General features: G+C 36.5%; 1 protein-coding gene across 7 annotated transcripts; it reads left to right on the top strand.

Annotated features, from left to right (window-relative positions):
• Positions 1 to 177: 177 nt before the first annotated feature.
• LOC139971290 (tectonin beta-propeller repeat-containing protein 2-like) lies at positions 178 to 21,437 on the top strand. Of its 7 annotated transcripts, none has more exons than XM_071977620.1 (16): positions 178 to 331; positions 2,108 to 2,343; positions 3,656 to 3,784; positions 4,533 to 4,664; positions 5,010 to 5,170; positions 5,684 to 6,138; positions 6,684 to 7,292; positions 7,641 to 8,874; positions 9,763 to 9,895; positions 10,988 to 11,195; positions 11,808 to 11,897; positions 13,785 to 14,012; positions 15,121 to 15,273; positions 15,619 to 15,747; positions 16,375 to 16,524; positions 17,223 to 21,437. In XM_071977620.1, exons 2-16 carry the CDS (start codon positions 2,146 to 2,148, stop codon positions 17,366 to 17,368), a joined length of 4,155 nt encoding a protein of 1,384 aa, XP_071833721.1. In that variant the 5' UTR covers positions 178 to 331; positions 2,108 to 2,145; the 3' UTR covers positions 17,369 to 21,437. The 7 variants fall into 7 exon arrangements, with proteins under 7 accessions (XP_071833721.1, XP_071833720.1, XP_071833718.1 ...); XM_071977619.1 differs by having other exon boundaries at positions 182 to 336; XM_071977617.1 differs by lacking the exon at positions 178 to 331 and adding an exon at positions 375 to 451.
• Positions 21,438 to 21,871: the final 434 nt, after the last annotated feature.

The raw sequence follows: 21,871 nt of genomic DNA on the forward strand, positions 1-21,871 counted from the left end.
TAAAATAGTGGTTCGGGCCATTTATATTGTAACTGCTATTTCTGTCAAGCGGAGGTCTATTTCAATGAAGTCATCGAAACCTCAATGCGTTTTGCAATCTGGTTTCATAGGTTTACCAGGGAGTTGTTATGGAGCTCCCTGGGTTTACGTATCTATATAATCATAATGTTGAGCTGAAATAAATATGGTAAACAACAAGAAGTTCCTGGACCACAGAGAAATCAACGATATATAAGATGTAGGGTCATCACGTGTGGTCAAAACGAAAGTAATGGACAGGAAGCGCAGATATACATCTCTGGCAGGAAGTGGATACGTTTTTGGATATGACGTAATGTATGCTCAGTTCAGAATGTAGTGCAGTGAAACATCACAAGCCCTACTGGTTAAAGTGTAACTGTGAAAGCACAACAAGACTTTGAACTACTATTATTAATCATAAGTAATCAGAGTAAGGCTAGCGGAAGCCTATCGTATAAACTTATGTTTACAGTACACAGAGTAGGCAGTTGTGGAAAACATCGTGCCGGGCTGCAAAGTCTGTCTTCATTATCAAGTTCTGATGTAGGACCTAGTTGAATTTGGTTATTGGCGTCAGTAGGCCTAAATAGGCTAGCCTAGAGCCTATCAAATAGGAATAGTCCTATATCATAAGGTTACTGAGTTATTCAATAACCTTTTGTTAGGTAGCCCAAAGTTAGGCTATCACTACAAAGTTATGCTACTTTCTTTTTAAAATAATCTTAAGCCTAGGCTACCGTACAGTACGTAAATCAGACTGCCGGTACTACTTAATGCAATTCAGAATTTTACTGATGTCAGCTAGAATTATATAGGGTAATATATACGTCATACTCATAGCCTATGGCCTATTTTCAGGTTTTCTCGTAATTTGTAGTATGTAGAGGGTGCTTCTTCAGTATTTACGAAGTAGGGTGAATAGCTCATTTACTATTAAGTAGTGAAGTGATTGCCGTGATTAGCCTAAAATATGGTAACATTACTGTCCATTAAAAAATATATATGTATTTTGTTTTATTTACGTTGCCTGCATCTGTAGCCTAATAAGAAGGACAGTAGTTGTAACAGCTGTAGCAGGAATTAAATGTGAACTATATGCTAACTTAAGCTAGTACTTAATACTTAGTTCTATAGTAACAATTGGTCTAAGTTAAGTTAAAGGAGCATTGGCTAGAATAGCGCACAACCACAGGTACCCCAGACTCTAGTGTTAAATAATTAACCTAATTGTATAGGCATAGGCAAGGATATAATAAAGTGGGCTATAACACTATGCTCTAGTGGCCTAACCAAATCATTTGAGCTAAAAACTCAACAAATACTATCTTAGTAGTACTGCAAAAATGCTGTATTGTGTATAAATGTTATGGTACATAGGATTATGTGAACATGATGATCACAACAGTCTGTGCCAGCTATACGAAGTACAGTGTGCCAAACTAATCGATGCTAACAGACAAAGCTATAGTCTGAAATGTCAATTATAAGTAGAAGAGGTCCACATAAATGTAGGCATACTTCTCATTCAAGCCAATCAATCCCTTTACCAGGCAGGGGTATGCTCTGAAAAGTATTGAATACTGTCTTGCTGGTTTGGTATCACTTGGAGGGTTCATTACTAATGTACAAGTGTATACGTTTCTATGGTCAACGGTGAAATCTTGAATAGACTTACAATGTAGGAAATGAATATGAAAGCAAGACTGGACTCTTTATTTGTGCATGTTTACATGGGTAACATTTGTTTTGACAATGATGGCTGCTTCTGTAGGATGGACCCTCAAGAATTATTTCAAGTGTAACAAGATAAACATGCTATGTCTTGAAGTCGTCAAACATGTAGATAGGTTGCGGTGCTTTCTGTAGTCCTAAGATTTCAATAAGTCTCTTTGCCCTTTCAAAATGTATTTTGAATATCCCCAGTCCTTTGTTCTTCATTACCTACAGTATACTTGTACATGTTTTTAGTATTACATATTCTATCTTCAGTCATATATTCAAACTATTTTGCAACATATAATATAATATTCAGAACTGCTAATGCTATGTTATCTTTAATTATCTTCCTTTTTTCTTGTTATTACAGGCGAATGTGATCAAGAGAGTTAACACATCATCGGCAGGATGGAGTTCAAGGAACACGAAACCTTGAGCCAACTGTTCGATCTTCTGCCTAGGAGAGCGCAGAAAGGATTGATGACCACTAGTGTAGAATGGACCTGCATGGATGCTGATGTCCATTTCATTGTCCTTGGTGCTAACATATCACTGGTTTACGTGTATGATAGATCTGAACAAACCATCATTCGACTGAGACCAGAGGTATGGTTTTACACATCCGCTTGAAGGGGAATTTTATTATGTAATCGATATATTACACTTCCATCAGTTAGGAATGTAGTAGCTCGTTCTCCCTAGTTGTTTTCATAAAACTATCTTACAAAAGTCAAAAGTAATATTAATATTAATTACAGAAATTTTACACTTTTAATATTCTTCAAGGAAACTTACTCTAAGGCTAATTAGCTCTTTGTGAGTACACATGTATGGTTATTTTGTGAGGTTATGTCTTCCTCAATACAAAGTCATTTGTCAAATCAGTTATAAAACCTTTTAGGATATGTCCAATTAAGTTCCCAAACTTAAATATCTGAAATATCTTTAGCCAAGGTCTACAACGATTTTAGACACCTGGCTTAGGCATATCCTTCTTAGTATTAGTAACAAAGTTCTCTGTGAAATTGTTGGTTTCAACAATTTGCTTATAGTATTTCCATTACACGAACGTTTAATATTGTATCCATGCGGAACCATGCCTTTGTTATTCATGTCAAAAACGAGTGCATAAAGTGCAGAGTGGTATTTTCATTATTTTAGAAACGCAGTGTTCTGCTTCATGTGGAGTAAATAAGGAAGAATATAATGAAGATGTGTAGTAGAATGTTTGTTATATTGTTTTATTTATTAACTTTTGTATGTGTAAATGGGTTTTATATGGGATCTTTTTATCTTACCCTTTTATATGAGTTATTCTTCCTGTTAAAGTCTTTTGACTCCTCTTTGTAAATTTCATATTTATACTGGAATGAATAAATAAATGAAAATAATTTGTGTAACTGGCCACGACACTCATTTGTAATTAATTAAGCTATGTACATCTGATTCATAAGAATGCAATACGAACCACAAAACACATAACATAAACAGGAAAGGTTTTGGTAAATTGCTATGAATGTCTTCAATACGTTAATATAGGATTTATGTTTGATCTATGTGTTTATTGATACTAGAAACATCCAGTATCCATTGCATGAGTATAAAGGAAGAAGAGTTTTTGTGTTTGATTGATGATAGAAGCACTAAATCAATTTATGTGGTCATTAGCTGGAAAATATTCTTGACTTTTGTTTGTCATTAAATCTCAAAAGCTCCATTGGTACCTTTGTAAAAAAACTTCATAGCACATCTTTGCATTTGTTTAGAAGTCCTGCCCATTTCATAGAAAAATTTAAGCTATGCTATACCAGGCAAATTATTTTCTTAACTGCCTTAAAAATAACTGTACAAAAAGTAAAGATTGTAGAAAGTTGTAGCATGTACACACTTGCTTCTTGTGTTCCACTTGTTTTCACAGGACAAAAGCTGCAGTATTTCTTGTATAAAGCTTCAGTCATCATTGGATTACCAGCTCGCTGCTGGTACCAATAAAGGTCATGTAGAGTTATATCTGCTCCCCTCAAAGGCACCAGGGAGGGGCAAAGAGGTACAGTAAGATAACAGCTTACCTTCCAGGGGATATTAATCACTTTTCATATGTGAATGATCATCTGCTATGATGGTCAACAACAATAAAAATCAAAGAAATGCCAGTGTTTTTCACAGGAAGCTTAGATCTAAGTAGTTTACACTGATCATGGGTAATCAACCATGCCATATATAGACACATTAATGAATCATCCCCATGATATGGTTTGAACTCATTGTTAGCTACAGTATGAGTGTGAAAGTTTGTCACCTCACTAGCTGTATGAGCTTAAAGACACAACTAATGTCTTAATTTAAAGCACCTTAGAACTGCACTGACATACGGTGAGATGATGTTAATGGTTCTTGTTGTTGTGTATCATGCAAACCAATCTGTTTATGAGTCAGTGCTTCTGAGGACTACCATTTTGTTTTAACCACGCTACTCTTTACCATATTTTAGCTGATACAATACTGTAAATCGTACAAATTAAAGATGCCAGACTCTGTTCAACCCTTTGAAGTGTATATTTTGTGGTGAGAGCTTGGTATGTTATGCTTCACTTGTTTCTGGACTTAGTGGATGTGGATCTAGCTACCGCAGTCCCGTAGTCTAACTTGATGAAACAATATTTGTTACATGAGTTTGTGGACCTTTGTAGAGATTCTGTCAGAGATGAATTGATGGAAGATCTGGGTCACCTTATGACCTTTCATTGAACTAAAATATGTGCAGACTACTATTTTTAATCACCTTGTATTTTCAGGTGAGAAAAATGTTTTTGAAAGGTCTTCACAAGACGACGGTAACATGTGCAGCCTGGAGCACCAACGGTATGAAGTTGTTTACTGGGGATGATCTCGGCACTGTCATGTACACTTCAGTTGACCTGTATGAAGTAAGTTAAGCCATTGACCTTGGGAGGCCAAAAATGTATAACCTTATATTGAAGAAAGTAATCATGAGTAAGTAATCCCTGTCAAGTAAATACATTTGTAAGTTTCTATTACTACCCAGCCGCATGTGCACCATAGGGTGGAGGTCAGTGTTCTTGTTAAGACTCCGGTGAAAAATGAAAACTTCGCAAACATGAATTTCATTGTGGGATAATTCAATAGAATGGAACATCAAGCAGATCCATTGACACTGATATGGAAAGTTACTTTTGTCCTTGGCTGCTTTCATTTTGCAATTTATTTAACTCTCTTCCCTGATTTACTGTTGCTATGGTTACTATTTGCAGCATACCCACCAGTCTATGATGGTTGTTAAGGAAGACGATACAATCGTTCAGTTGAATTATTCCTACAAGACGCTTCTTGTCTCAACCGCATCGAGGGCCTTACTTTGTTATACTAACGAAGATAACAAATGCCAGCAAATAGGGCAGCAAGCCAGAAAAGTGTGAGAGACTTATTTATTTAAGAGTTTATTTTCACATTGCCCAGTCATTGAGCTCAGTTGTTTGTGTTCTCATCCACAAAGCAGTTGGGAGCAAATCATTTTTATTATTTTGTCATGTTATTATCATGTGATGTTTGTGATCTTGATGAACACCTGTTACACTTTATTAGAAACATAGACCCAACAAGTTTCTCAAATCAAGTTGACTTTATAGCCTAGTCAACTATGAGAATTGGGAAGGTAAGTTGTATAGTCATTAGTTGGTATTAGGCTTAGCTGATGAAATGCTACCATGCAGACATGTGGAATTTTCACGTTTTAACAGTGTCATTCACAGTTGTATTTAATCCCTCCTGGTAAAGGAAGTTTGTCCAAAAATCACTCATCTCTGAGCGATAAGCTAAATTAAAAACCAAATTTTTTCAAAGGTGGAAGAATGCTCCTTGCCTCGTATGAATTGATGTAAAACTCACATTGTGTGTGTCAGAAACGATTTTCTTGTTTCCTTTCCAGGAAAGGTAACTTTGGTGCAATGTTCATTCCAACCATGTGTAAGCCGAGCGACGCCATGATTTATGCCACACGACCAGGCCTTCGAGTGTGGAAGGCAGGGATGAACGGTGCCGTCTCCGAGACAATTCTGTTCAAAGACTGGTTATTGAAGGATTTTTTGGAAATTAAACTGCTAGAGGACACTTTGGTAGACTCGCTGGAGGTCCCCGCAGAAGTACAATTTGGAAAACTAGCGGTAGTCAGTGGATCTCTAGTAGTCATCTGGTCATATTCATGTTTATTCATCTTGAATCCAACGGTGGAGGGAAAGTTGGCAGTCATCGGAAGATGTCACGGTCTCCTAGGAAGTATCATAGATGTGACAGCGTTGGACGATGAAATATTGGTGCTGAGGAAGAGTTCAAAAAAACCTGTGATCCGACTCGGGCTGAATCCGGAGAAAGAGTTAGCCAAAGGTTATTGCTTTAAAACACAAAGCTTTTAAATAATTATGTTTGCTGCAAGCTTGTTCTGATTGCTTGTTTGTGAATAAGAAATAATATCTATTACAGTAATTAATAATGTAACAGACACTTTTAGTAATGAATTCATCTTTGTAATGACCAATAGGCAGACAGTTGTCAATGTTATGAAAATGTCTAAAGAAGAAAATGCGATATGCTTTATAGTTGTGATGGGTCGGAGTACTAACTGTATGGTATTTTTCCCTCCTATTGAAGTGAATGGTGATGAAAATATCTCCCACACTTTCACACTCTTCCAATAACATTTGGGAAGATAACATACAAACTTTTATTGCCTAGCATTTGATATGTGTGGATTTGTTACTGTAGCTTGACCAAATACATCACGGTGGACTTCTCCCTTGGGAGCAGTCCACCCTCATTCCCAAAGGGGTGTTTGTATGTAGACTGTCAAATTGTGGAGATGGGATTTAAGGTAAGACTTGAAAGAGGCTGCCTATGAGACTAATAGTACTGGTTTTCTTTTCATTATGCAGAAGCTTACCATTTCTCAGAGAAGGAACAGAGTTATCTACAATCGTTGAAATTTTCTGGATCCCCGTCAACCAGTTTCGTATCTGGCGGTATATCCAGTGCTAAGCAGACTGCATTGAAAGAAGGACTGTCTACCTTCAAAAACGTCTTCAAGAAAGCTGCGGACGAGTTGACCGACGGTGCCATCAAAGCCAAGGAAGACATCGAACGAAACGCTCGCTCTCTGAAATTAAAATTAGACATCTTAGGTGAGGACAGCAGTTCCGTAGTTTCTTCTCAAGGCTCCGATGACAGGGATGGAGACTTTGAAAGTAGAGGAGAGAGGAGAGATGTTACTACTCCAGAAACACCAGTTCCCTCTGTTTCAAGTGAAAAAGTTTTCCTGAAAGATTATACCGAAAATACCGACAAAAACCCTGCTATCGTAATCGAAAAGGAAGAGACTGCTGACGTGCCTCAGATGACACCCAGGAGCGCCAGTCCGGTCCCTGCTATGTCTCAGACATCATTGAATCTACAGGAACTTAAGGAATTAAGTCAGGAGAAATTTGATGACATCGTATTTCAACCTAAACCCAAGAAAAAAAAAAAGAAGAAAAAACAAGAGTTAGGTATGTTGGTCTAATTTCGTTGTAGCAGATTGCAATGAATATTCAATGGAAGGATCAATTTTCCAAAGGGTAATTGTAAATTGCAAATCATCCACATAAGTTTGTTTGTTTAAACGTATAATTGTGGAAGTTTTTTTTATTTTGTAATGATGTGAGAGTGTATGAGAGAATTTATTCTAATGATTGTAGCCTATTCAAGTAAATGGACATTTAGAGAGATTAACCCAATTGGAAAGTGGATTAAGCTTTTACAGCTTTAGTGTCCTATGCAACAAAGTTGGATTATGAGGATATGTTTCTATTGTTTTTTTGATGTGAAAATGTGTTTTTATTGTTTTTTTGATACAGATAATCAAACAAAAGAAGCAGCAAAAGAACAATTAGCTGAACAAGCAGAATCTGAACCTCCTGATATCACCATGGAAACTACATCTATGGAAAAAACCAACCAGGGAGCATTCGAGGATGATCTGAACCAACCAACTGGTGATACCAGTGACAGTAAGCAAGAAATAATGGCCAAAGAAACCATCCTCAACCCACAGGATGAGGTGGAGTCAGAGGAACCTTTTGAAACTTTAGAAGCGGATTTTAACCATCAAGATGACCTTGTAGCCCAGAGCGATGGTGCTTTTATTGCCGAGATGAGGGAGGAACCTTTGAATGACCAACCAGGCACAGAAATAGTTGGAGCATCAGCAGCAGTTAGCGATGTCATCCCAGAAAGCCAATCAGCATCCAGTCAAGAGAACCAGCATAGATTCGGTCATCCAAAGTTGAACATTAGTGATCCACAACCTTTAAGATCCTATGAGCCTGAGCCAGACTTACCTGAAAGCGGCCTTTCTGTGTCTCGGGATCGACCGGAATCTGTTTACCAGGACATTTATGGCACGAGTAGGCGAGATTGGAATGGTAGGAATCCCCTGGGGGATTTACTGGAAGTAGAGGATACAGATTCAGAAACAGAGGGTCAGGAGTTGGACATAGGTGACATGGATGATTTGGTGTTAACGGAGAATATCCAACAGAAACTGTCCAGCAGTTGGTTACAGTGTACCACGCCTGGCTACATCACAAAACTTGTCGCATCGGAGAAGCACATTTGGTGCGTCGACTCCAAGGAGAGGATATACTTCTCTCTCACGTCCAAACTGGCTTGTTCATGGAATAAACTCAAGGGTATCCATGCCAGGCAGATTGCGGTGTCTCCGTCCGGAAATATAGTCTGGATTGTCAAAGGGAGGCACAACGGTGCCTACGCGAGTAATGCAATCTTACCAAAGTCCAAGATTGGTACCAGGTGGCATTACATCTGCAGCGACGTCTCTTCCATTTGCCTTGATGACAACACCGCGTGGATCATCAGCGAAAACGGTGAAGTGTCCGTCCACAGCGGAATCACCCGAGAGAGGCCGTATACCCATGCCAAGAAAGTCGAGAGCAACTTTGACATTCGGGAAATAGTGGCAAACAGGGGGGTCGTGTGGGCCCTGACGTCAGAGCACAAGGTGGTCTACAGAACTGAAGTATCGGTCAGACGGTGGCACGGAAAGAAATGGAAAGTTATGGAAGATTCTAGGTAAGAGAGGAATAAAGTGGCACCTTTGCCATAAATGTTCTTAATTTATGCTTTAGTTTGGTCTGTGACTGAATATCACTCCTCTCTACTCCTCTCTCCATCTTCCATTGACTTGGATTTCTGATAATCCTACTGAATTAAAACTTTCACCAAATACAAATTTGACATTTTTTTCAAAACTTTCACCAAATACAAATTTGACATTTTTTTGCAAAACAGGTTGACAAGCTTGATTGCTTTTGTGTACTAATTTATTAATGTTATAAGTGACAGATCTGTGTACATAGTATTTTTTCTATTCCACATTCAACTTGACTTCTCCATGACATTTACAGAATATCACAAGTTAATGTACTATAGCCTACTGCATATAGTTGACATAAGAAAGATAAAGCTGTTTGTCATAGGTAGGAACTACAGAAAAAGGGGAAAAGAAAGCAATGACATGGTCATCAATAAAGTATCCCAGTCTCAGGACTACAAGTGGTGGATTGAAATCACTATAAAGATATTTTTAATTCCATGGTAGCTACTTATTGCAATGGTCATGAATATAAACACACAGTGGATTTTTCAAGAAGGAAGTTGATAGAACATAAAAACATACTTGATATGAAGAAAAAAAGGCTGTTGGGCTATAGATTGACCAGTTTTGGTCCTAAGTGGTTAAATTGAAAAGTTATACATACTTTCTTGATTGCCACTTCATTGAACTGGTGATGTTATGTTAATTGATCTACTTTTGCTTTGAATATGTTAACATTGTTTTTTTTTTTACTGTCATTTGCAAAGTTTGCAGAGAATATTAAGTCATAGATGTTATAAGCTACATTCTTTACTCATGATGATTTTTTTTTTAAATTTTAAATTTTATTTATTTATTTATAGTGATCTGAAAGCAGTTAGTATAGCTTTGGACAGCAAACATATGGGCTGGGCCATTGACAAAGAGGGCCGAGTCTGGTTCAGGACTGGTGTGATCCTAGGTCAGCCTGAAGGCGATGACAAAAGGTGGTGGCAGGTGAGGATGAGGTGTTTAGGAAGGTCACATGACATTTCACCAACTCTGTGAATCTAAACATAAGTTATAATTTGGCTGATTTTACACCTACATGAGCTTTAAGAGCATTCATTTACATGGTAAAGGTCTGATTGGTTAATGTAACAAGGCTTGTGATTATATCCTTTTCCTCAACTAGGAACAAACAAGAGTTTACCTCCAATGATATCTTTAGTATAAAATCTTTGGACAACCGTTTAGTTTCCCAGTTAGTTTGAGAAGAGTTGGTCTGCAATGGTTTTGTCCTCCAAGTGGTATAGTGAGTGTTGTACCTGCTACAATCACTTAGTGATTAGATTAGAATAAACTTAAGTAAATTTTAAATGGCATATGTTTTCAATTTATTTGCCATGAAAAAAATAAGTAATGCAACCATGAATGTATCTGGAAGTGTTAGATTAACTCTGTGAGAATTGTCATCATATTTTACTGATTTTGACTTATTTGAAGCAGAGTTCATGGGTTTTTTTGGTTAGAAATTTCCAATTACATATTTTATCTTCATGAGTGGTTGATTGCCATATATAGCAAATTTGATATCTTTCATTTAAAATCAGAGATTTATTTTGTGAGATAAGATAAAACACACATGCACCAAAAAAACATAGATAAATAAACAAATAAATAAATAAACTTACACACACTTTTGGTGTCCTACCAAAAGTTTAACAGAATAGTGTAATGCACACATTTTTCAACTTGAAATTTGTTTCAATTCCTGTTAGTAATATTATTCTTGTATGCCTGTTTTTGTGATTAATGAAGCTGAATGACACCCAATCTTCTGCCTAAGCCTCCATTCCCCTTCCCCCTAAGAGAACCCACCCAACCCCCCACCCAAAAAAGAAAGAAATATAGGCAAAATGGAAGTCACAGTTCAACAAGGATATTTCAGTTTTCTGATATTGTGCCTTCAAGTATAAGAATGACTGTGCACCTCCAGAGTCGACATTGGAGTACATATATCTCCTATTCAAAGCAAATTTGTGTTATTTTTTGTTGATCAGCAGTGACCACAAATTCAGCTGAATTTGTTTGCTTTTTTGTCAAAAGGTTACGATGAGTGAGTACCTTATGGAAGATTCCAATGTACTGAAAATGGTCGTCAACATGGCGGGCAGTGCCACCAGGATGGACAAGGTGGTCAGTTGGCTTACTTCCCATCAGGCAATACAAGTGACCGCAAACTCCACCGGTGTTTGGGTCTGTGCCCAATTTCAAAGAAAGACCACCCTCCAAGTGTCCAGGGGTAATCTTCTCGGTGAGACACTTCAGTTTTTCATTCGAAGATTACAATAGGCACTGTTGCCAGATGGTAAATAAAACCTCTGTGTTCATTTAACTTGAAGGAATACCGAATTGTGAATGATGATTGGCCGTACTCGGGCAGTGACTTAAAGTCACTAACCACTGACAGATTTATCATATCAAACTAAAACAGGTAAAATAATACCTAGTAAAACTTAAGTTTAGGTTTGACGCACACTATTAAACTTAGTACAGAGAATCAAGTGAACTTAGGCAGACCACTTCCTAGACTTTTGCAACTAAATTATGTTTCTAGGTTCCTAGGTATTTACTTGAGTGCTTCTAAATCGTTTATAGAACAGTGCCTCCTTTAAAACACTTCTTCTTTTTTTGGTCAAATTAGCTTTGATTCCATGTAGATGGAAAGTAACCAAATTAATTTCTAATTTAGATATTGTTTGTCAGTCATTGTTTTGAAATCATAAACACTACTATTCCTAGTGCTAATAAACTTTATTGTTACAGAAATTTTAGAGTAGTATCAACAGATATGATTAATGTTTCCCCTAAAAACAGTGCCAACATGTAAATTTTAATGTTGGTGCAATTATTAATCTGTTTGAAGGCTCCAGTTGGGGATTGACTAATCCTCTTGGGCTTCCATCTGCCACCTGCTGGATTAGTATATCTGCTGCTGCTGTATATGGACCAAGTGGTAAGTTGCTCTCAAACTAAAACAAAACCTTTTCTCTAAAACTAAGAGGAAACCAGAAGGTATCACTTTCTATCTTATAGGAACACATTTAAGCTCTGACTGATTATTTCGAATTACTCTCATGTGACATCACTTGTATCATAGCAGAGAGTTTTTGTAACTTATCCTTTATTCATGATTTGTTGCTGTATTTTGTTTAATTTGTGGTCCAAGCGTACATCATTATTTCTGCCAGGAGTCTTGGTAGATGTACAGTTAAACATGGATTATCCATTCTAGTTGGGACCGAAGGTAGTTTGGACAATCGCAAAGTTCGGATAATCACATTTTCCGGGTACTTTCACCACTCTGACCACATGTTCAGTGGTCTATGTATTACCGCTGTATAGGCCTCTTATTATAGTTCAGGAAACACTAGTATCAGTAGTTTATCCTAGCCTAATAGTGATTCCCATTTCAAGCGAAATTTCACTGACAACTTTAGAGTTTCTTGTCAAGAAAAGTAAGGAAGAAAGTAGTTTCAGCTGGGCCTAATAAAGCTCTTTCATGTTTGAATAATTTACCTTGAGGTGAGTGGAATTACTGTACATCGAAAGATCGAGAACTTGCCGTGACTTTTCTAGAGCGCATTTTTGTTTAACATGATAGTGAAGTGACTTGGTCATTCAATAATTTTACTTGTTTCAATAGCGGGGATAAAATGTTAGACAGGGATATCCCTAACTGCAATTGTGACAAGCTTCGGCTTTTACTACGATAACATCAATTTTTATTTAAAATAATTACCATGCTAATCTTGAATTTTGAATTTCGATGCAAGGGTATCTCCATCTAGATCAAAGTGAAGAGGTTTAACTGAATTGCTCACATGTGTTTATTGTACTGCCTTAAGCTGAACTTTCAATTGGTTACCCAAGTGGCTTTTCTTTGTTAATTTAAACCACCTACCAAAATTCCTGCTATTTATAAATTGCCCGTCTGTTATAAATTTTTAAGCAATTTCAAATTGACTGGATCCTTATTCATCATGGTTTAATTCAATGACCTCATTTTTCATAAACTTCCTTGTCGCAATTGCTGATTATGGGATTTCTGAAATAAAAAAATGGAAAAATGATTCAAACACTGTGACATAAATAACCATGGCATTGTAAGGAAGTGTTAAGATCTGTGATGTGAAGATCTGTAATTGCTACTCATACAGAAAGCTTTTGCCCATTATCATCAAAATCTGTTGCCGCAGCAAGAATTTCAACTGGTGTATAAATCTTCGTAAAGGTGTCAATGGCTCATATCTGGCCTGCAGGCTAGGCACACTAGGGCTAGCCTATTGGATGTTTATTGTTGTGAAGGTGTGATCGTAAAATAACTCTTTTGTAAAGCGGTAACAAACTTGATACAAATATAACAATCAGACATTTATATAGTAGGTGATAATCCAATTGATATATAAGGCAATGGGAGAATGAATGAAAATATACTTCCTTTTTTATGTTGAAACGAATTTGAACGCAGATCATTACGTAAGTTAGCAAATTTTAATACATTGCACATAATATGCGTACTGTATATAGTACTTGGAATCTTTGAACGGATGGCCGGATTTGGTAAAATCAGTGGTTTGGAGAAAAGGGATTCAGATAATTACTGTAATAATTATAATTTGATTTCAAGTGGCAGATATGTGAGAGTATCCTGTTTGGTATGATTACAGTCCCAACTGGGTGGAATTTATGTATACTCCAGACTTAAATTTTTTTACCTGGCACTTAATACATGATGCCACCTTATCCACTCATTTGACAATGCTAATTTCATTCATAAGTGCAACACGCTGAGATGTTAACTGATGTTAACTGTCAAAGTTTGTTGTTGCGATTCATGTAGGAATGATCTGGGCAGCCCAGAAGAGTGGTGAAGTCTTCTGCTTCTCCCCGATGACGATGAAGCCCACCCTGATCAACCCACCAGAGAGGGAGAAACTGATTCAAGTTAGTGCCAGTGCTGATGTCCTTTGGGCTCTCTCTGCAAATGGAAATATTTACCTCAGGGTCGGCATCTCTCCGAAATGTCCTCAGGGTAAAGAATGGAAAAAATTGGACATGGCCCAGTTAGGTAAGTCTCATTCATGTCAGTCTTTCCTTTGAGGCTTTGCAATGAGCTAAATCAGGGGTCCTCAGTCCTGCCTGTGGACCAAGAAAAGCCTTAGGCTTGAGCAGCCTACCACAACATACTCTACCCTGCACAGTACTCAATTTAGGCCTATAGTGAGAGTTTGGTTCACACTGGTACTCTGCTGCAATCAGTGTTTTTCTTTGCACCTCATAGAGAGTTGACTGAGAACCACTCAGCTAGAGTAAGACATATATTCTATAGTACTGACTAAATGTGTGAATACGTACACTCTAGTTCTTTAGTATCTAGGGTTAATATGTAACCTGCATGTTGTGGGGCAAAAAAAGGAAGTGAAAGAAAAAATGATTGAAATTTAATATTAGTTTTGAGGTTTTGATGCCAAGTGACTTGTTTAGACTCAGGCATTTATCAAACAAAAAGTGAAACAAATTTTTCTCTGACAATAAAAGGTTACTGTGTTAGGTGATAAACTTTGTGTAGTTTTATACTTGTGGCTATTGCAACATCTGGAGAGCTGATGTCGTCTAATAAGGCAAAGTTTGCAATCCATCCTGACAGTTGCCGGCCTAAATTCATGTCTTGATCGTCAAATAGCGAACAGCGATTTTCTTTCCTTGTTTCTTGAATATAATTTAGAAATTTTTTGAAAATGTTGACATTTATTTTATATTTTTATATTAAAGCAAATTAGGAGCGAAAAGATCACTGGAAACCTGAATACAAATTTTGAAAGAGCAGAGAAATATCCTAGCTATATTAAAGAGGATACAAACCAGTTAGTGAATTTAGGAGTTTCAAGTCCTGTTCCCCCCCCCCCCCACCTGGGATAGCTAGACCTAAGTTTATTGTGATCCCTAAAACACTGTTTCTTTGCTGTCTGTCAGTCAGAAATGTACTGCACCCTGCCACCAGGGACCACACCCGATATTCTTGTGATGAGATGCTGAAAAAGGAAGGAGGGGTAGAGATTTCTAAAGGAACTTGGCTTTTTCCATTTTTGATTGTCACAATGTTACAGGACACACTCAGAAGATAAACACACAATATTTTGATATCTTTTCTTTATGTTTTTCCTTCCATTCTGTAGCTTCCTCCAAGGTAGTTAACCTGAGCTGTGGACAAGAGAATGTGTGGGCATGTGACACTTCCGGTAACTGTTACATGAGAGTTGGGATTGACCTACCCCAGCATGATGCACTACCTTTTGCCTGGCTCCCTGTGGACTCTAAACCACAGACATGTAAGCATTCTCTTCTCTCTCATTATTACAAATTCTTTTCTTGAAAACAAATCCTTTTTTTCATGCAGAGACTTTTGTCGCAACCTTTCTCTTCAGTTTTTATTCAGCAAATGACTTTTAGTCGTTTCTGTTAATACTTTTATTAATTGTTGTTCCTTTTGTGAACTGTCCTAAATTTGTCTCAAATGTACACTGCTGTGAATAGAATTAAACTTATCCTTTGTCTTTCATACAGAGTTCAGTTCCACATAAACACATAAATGAGGTATTAATGATACATCTGAGCCCAAGGCATTTCATTTTAAAGATTGTTTGGAATTTCATTTTCTATATTGTTTTGAAAAGTTTTCACCCAAGTCTGTGTGGGTCCTACGGACAGTATGGTCTGGGCCATTGACAATAAGAAGGCAGTGTATTCACGGATGGGTGTTACCAAAGACTTTCCTGTCGGTCTCGAATGGGTCTTAGTTGAAGGTGAGATCAACTTTTAATGTTACCATCGGTTAAAACATACCATGCATTGATAATGGCATTTTGTTAAACTAACACGTCCTGCTAGAACCTGTTTTTCTCTCAAAGATCATTAAGTCTATGGGTAATTAACTGATGGGTTGTTATCAATTTCATACTATTGTACGAAATATGTCACTAACAGAATGATTTAAATATAAACGTATATCTTGTCTATTGAACAGAGACTGCAGTCGAAAGCGATTTCAAGTAAAGAACGTTAATCTTTTAGTCATAGATGAAAGTGAATAAGGCCAAGTTAAAAGTACAAAAAAACAAAAAAGCATTAAACTCATGAGATTTAATGCAGATTTTGAAACTTAGAACAACAGTATCGTTAAGACCTCTGATGCATTACTGTCGTAATTTGCATCACAGACATGACAGGATTCAACAAAAATACCAGGCAAGATCGTTGCACCTGAACAATTTACGTAAATGACAAAGGTATATTGGGATAACATATACACCTGAAGGTACTCGAACCTGTAGAGTATCTCACAAATTATAAATAAAGCAAAATTGAAGATTTTGACATGAATTCATGAGTCTTTCCCTCCACCCTCCCCCCTTTTTTCCATATACCTACAGGTACTCAAGCCCAAGAGCTCTGTATCAGTTCAGATACTGTCTGGGCTCTCTGTCCTAATGGAGACATAGCATGCCGGTTTGGAACATCCCAGAGAAATGCAGAGGGAAATTATTGGAAGAAGATACCGGGCAACTTTGCAAATATATCAGGTAAATGGAGAAGAAACCGTTTATTGACTTTTGAAAAAGATGATGTTAGTGTGCAAGTCCTTCATTACAACCAAACCTTTAAAAGGAACCAGTAGTTCCATTCATATACTTTCTTAATTGAGACAAATGAGGGGTACACAGTAAGGTTAAAGGTCATCAATAATGCCCCCTCCCAGGCTCCCCCCCCCCCTCAGATATGATTGTTGATGCCTCTGTTAGTTTGTGATGTTTCTATATTGACAGTCAGTTAACACGGATTAGTACTGTCAATCTCTGAAGATAACTGTATTTGAATACATCTGAAAGTATACACTCGTTAAGTTAATCAGGAATGAAAAGGTATTACAGAAACAGAGTTTGACAGATATCCAATATTTTTAAGCCTATTATCCATTATTTATTGCAATTATACTCTCTCTTATTGTGACTATTTCAAAATCCAAAATTTAAAATTGAAGCATGATGTAACTCTGTTTTTCCAAAACATTTTTTTCAGATGTATTATTTGTGAATTTGATCATGGCAATTGTAGCATGTTGCTTTTAAGTTTGATAAGAATTCAATCACTTTTTCTGGAAAGAGTTCTATTTGGGAATATTTGAGAATATTACCCTGAAGCTCTTTGCATTATTCAAACATCAATAGAACATAACAGACCCAGCTTTGTTCCTTCAAATCTTATACTTTAATCCGCACAGTAACCCAAACCAACGATCTATGGAGTCTCTCAAAAGAGGGTCAGATTTTCAAGCGATCAGTCAAGATTTTCAAGCGGCAACACTTTGACTCTCCGAGTTCACCCCAGCCAGGACATGATCTTGAGGAAGATTGGGAACTCCTGTGATCATTTTTCCCGGAGAAATTCAGTATAGATGACTTATTTTCTCACTGGTGCCGATGTAATGTGCAATTTATTATTTTATTAGTTGAAGAAGTAACTATTTACAAATCGAGAAGAAAGTGTTATTAGGTCTGAGGTCAGTTTCCTATTGATGTCAAATTTATGATGCACATAATGACTGGTATTGCTAAGTACTGCGTAGTACTGAGTAATACTGCGAAGTAATACTGAGTAATACTGCGAAGTAATGATTAGTACTGAGTAATACTGCGAAGTACTGAGAGGTAGTACTGAGTAATACTGCGTAGTACTGAGTAATACTGCGATGTACTGAGTAATACTGCGTAGTCCTGAGTACTACTAAGTAATACTTCGTAAGTACTGCATAGTGCTGAGTAGTAGTACTGCATAGTAGTACTGAGTATATTGCGTAGTACTGAGTAGTATTACTGAGTTATTCTGAGTAGAAGTACTGAGTAGAAGTACTGAGTAGTACTGCAAAGTACTGCGTAGTAGTACTGAGTAATACTGCGTAGTGCTGTGTAGTAGTATTGAGTAATACTGCGTAGTGCTGAGTAGTAGTACTGAGTAATACTGTGTAGTGCTGAGTAGTAGTACTGAGTAATACTACGTAGTGCTGAGTAGTAGTATTGAGTAATACTGCTTAGTGCTGAGTAGTAGTGCTGAGTAATACTGCGTAGTGCTGAGTAGTAGTACTGAGTAATACTGCGTAGTGCTGAGTAGTAGTACTGAGTAATACTGCGTAGTGCTGAGTAGTAGTACTGAGCAATACTGCGTAGTGCTGAGTAGTAGTACTGAGCAATACTGCTTAGTGCTGAGTAGAAGTACTGAGTAATACTGCAAAGTACTGCGTAGTAGTACTGAGTAATACTGCGTAGTACTGAGTAATATAGCGTAGTACTGAGTAGTAGTACTGAGTAATTCTGTGTAGTGCTGAGTACTGAGTAATGCTGCATAGTACTGCGTAGTAGTACTGAGTAGTACTGCGTAGTAGTACTGAGTAATTCTGTAGTGCTGAGTAATGCTGCATAGTACTGAGTAGTAGCACTGAGTGGTACTGTGTAGTAGTACAGAGTAGTACTGCGAATGTGAATGCAGAGACACCAATAATACATATGTAGATTATTTAAAGGAATGAAATGTGAAAGGCATTAATTATGATAAACAGCCAGTTGAGAAGGAAAAAAAAGTTACTCCATTGGAGGGATTTTATGCTTATGATATTCCTTCATATGCAAGAAGAAAATAGCTTGAGCAGTGGTTGAAATTAAAGGGTTTTTTCCCTCTCTTATCACATTGAAGTTTTTATTATGGAAAAAGTCATTGTCAAATGTACGTTTCTACAACACTTTCAAAGTGTGCAGCTAAAAATTCCTCCAAATTTTTTTTGGTTTGTTCAGCATCAGTCCTGTTCAAACTCACCTTGAAAATATGAATAAAGCAAAGGGAAGCAAATTTCATTTGCATCATTAATTACTTGATTAGGATTTAAGGATGCAATAACCTTTATTGTTTTCATGTTTTTATTAAAAAGCAGAATATTACTTACTGTCGGATCTGTGGCCGTGGATCGACTATATGATGAAATATAAGGAAGAGCAAGTTGCTAAATAAAGTTGTCATAACACTTAACTATTTGTTTTTATCCATCCTCCATTGATGGCGCTATATCAGTACACTGCACTTACCCAGTTTCAAGTTACATTACTTAACAGTACCCTAGTGGTTCCCTGACCAACGTTTAATGTAACTGCCAGTCAACAATGCTTTTATTTGGGGGGGGGGGCGGGTGGGGCAGGAGAGGAAGTTGAAGGTAGGGTTTTTGAGATTTTCTGTTCATTAACATTCTGATAAGTCTAGTGATACATGACTTCCACCCAGTAGTGATATAATATCATCCAAATGACACAGTCATATTGAGTCTGGAGCCTTTCCGTGATTACAACACTGAATGAAACTTTTATTTACAGGAATTTTTATCAGTACTCATAAATGTTTTCCAGATTTGATGATACTTGAAGCTTGTTTATCCTGATTATTGCTGAATGCAATTTTTGTTTTGTTTTCAGAATAAGAGTTTTTTCTTGATCATATCTTATCTTATGTTATCTTATGTAATTTGTTACACAAAAAAAAAACTGGTACTCCTAGAAGTTTGTACTAAATAAATGCAATTCAGTATTTAAATTTGTTTTATTTTGCATTATTCCAAGGTACCTCTTTGAAGTCTCAAATAGCAGGCTGAGAGTTATTCACATAACAAATTCATAACACAGATATGTAACACAAGTTAATTAATGTCCAGGTATCTGTTATTTATCTTCACAATTTAGTTCTTGAACATTGACTTAGGCTTAAATAGATTGAAGAACAAAATGAATGAGTTTGAGTAGTTTTCTATATTAGTTTTAAAGATATTTTGATATCAGAATGCTCCTTTAACTGAAGGGTGTCAAGATGATTTAGAGAGCAACTTAACTGCAACTATGAATTATTTATTTATCAATAGTGACAATTTCAAGTAACTTTAAATTTCACATCAAGAAGAGTCTGCACTTAAGGATACAATTTACCACTAATGCTTTACTCTGGAAGTGTGTCTTATTAGAACATGGGCATAGTGCCACTCTAACATCTTAGACATTTATTTTTGTTACTTTTTGACCTGCATGGTGCTTCTGAATGAAATTATGTGTTTTGTTTTTTCCTCCTGCCTCCTGCAATGGCAAATGAATATTGCTAAATATATATTGTAACATTCTGCAACACGATTCACTCTGGTAACCTTGTTACTTATTAGCCTTGAAAGATATGATACCTGACAATCAAATTCTGTTACCATACTCAACCAAAATTGCACCAGCCTTGTTATGATGATATATTTGAATTTATAATCTTTAAGGGTTTTACAAATTTAACTATTAAAGAAAAAAAAATTATAAAAAATACTACACTTAATAATAATAAAATAAACTACACTTAATTTCTGAGAAACAAACTTCTTCTATATTAGCTTGAGGAGTAACAAGTTGTGGGTGAATACTACATGGTTTGGTGACTTTGGTCATACTAACACTAACATAAAGGTGACACAACCCATATGAAGTTTTTAATGTTAGGGGATATTCTGGTTGCAAATAATGTAAACCTTATTTTGAAGAGAAAGATGTTCCACACTGGCTGTTGAAATCCCTGTCTCAATATATTGCCTCTAAATTGAGATATGGTTAACTGAATGTAAACCTAGTTCAACTGGATGAACCCTGAAATACTCCAGAAAGTTGGGTAACCTGTAGAAGGTGGTTTGTGATGTCATCTGGGCAAATGCTCTTCAAAACATTACTTAGACTATAATAATCTGCTTTTTGATATTTCCTTGAAACCTGATACATTTGGATTGTTTGTTTTGTTGTCAGGATCCTCTGTATTTTATATTCCATCAAAATGTATCTTTTTTGTAGGGGAAAAAAAAACAAAATCATTTTTCTTCTCCTAATTAGATAAATGATTGATATATTATAAAGTAGATAAAAGACTTATCCAGTTGAAGTGCCCTAATGACATTCATTCTGTTGCCAGATGCATTTACAAAATATCACAAAAGTTGAAAAACTCATATCTTTGCGGTACAAATTGCTACGAGGATGTGGTTTTTACCAATAGATGTAGAAAATTTTCAACATTTTTGCTTAGTAATCAGCTCCAACCAGCATACAATCCTTTTTAAGGGAAAATTGTTTTAAAGTTGATGATTGAAGTATTGTCATTTCAAGTGGTGTACTTTCAGTTGGACTATTTGTTGGCTGTAAAAGGCTGTCCTTTCAGCCCAATGCTAATATAAATTAAATATTGTCTGTGTGTGAAGAATTAATGTATTAATATTGGAAAGTGAAAATAATAATCTATAACATAAATTGACTATTTTATAATGTATATGATTTATATTATGTTTTATTTTGTTACGTCTGCTTTCCATAAATTGAATTCAAGATTATGTTAGAAGTGCACCATATTTTCTGACAATAAATACAGTGCCATACAAATGTTAAAACCTGTGTGATTTGTTATTAGTTTGAATTCACTGCTGTATTCTCAATTCTTGATAAGCTCAGTACTTCTTCAACCCAATTACAAGTATTAAATAATATCGGATTATATCGAGTATTGAATAAGTCATCAGTAATGACTCCCCCCCCCCCAAATATGCTAGAAATTGAGATAATGGTTACCCATGATCAGGGTTGAGACAGAAATGGTAGATGTCGGTGTCCTACCGTTTTGGGGCAAAATGATACCTAATCAAGTGCATCATTTTATCGCGGTTAAGGGGCCCGCCTTATGGGGCCTGTGGGGGGTTAAGGGAGCATTGCCTCTTTAGAAACTTTGCATTTTTGAGGTATGGGAGGGTAAAATGGAAGCTGTTTAGTTAGTAAAATAAGGAAAGGTCGGAAACAAAACCAAAAAAAAACCAATACAGTATTGACA

The sequence above is a fragment of the Apostichopus japonicus genome, chromosome 8 (genome assembly GCF_037975245.1).
Source record: "Apostichopus japonicus isolate 1M-3 chromosome 8, ASM3797524v1, whole genome shotgun sequence".
Taxonomy (NCBI): domain Eukaryota; kingdom Metazoa; phylum Echinodermata; class Holothuroidea; order Aspidochirotida; family Stichopodidae; genus Apostichopus; species Apostichopus japonicus.

What these genes read in the sequence shown, in the direction of transcription:
- LOC139971290 (XM_071977620.1), top strand. Translation starts at nt 2,146, where the DNA reads ATGGAGTTCAAGGAACACGAAACCTTGAGCCAACTGTTCGATCTTCTG. An exon ending in GAAGAAAAAACAAGAGTTAG is followed by an intron (nt 7,293 to 7,640) that starts GTATGTTGGTCT and finishes TTTTTGATACAG; the next exon opens with ATAATCAAACAAAAGAAGCA. An exon ending in AAAGTTATGGAAGATTCTAG is followed by an intron (nt 8,875 to 9,762) that starts GTAAGAGAGGAA and finishes ATTTATTTATAG; the next exon opens with TGATCTGAAAGCAGTTAGTA.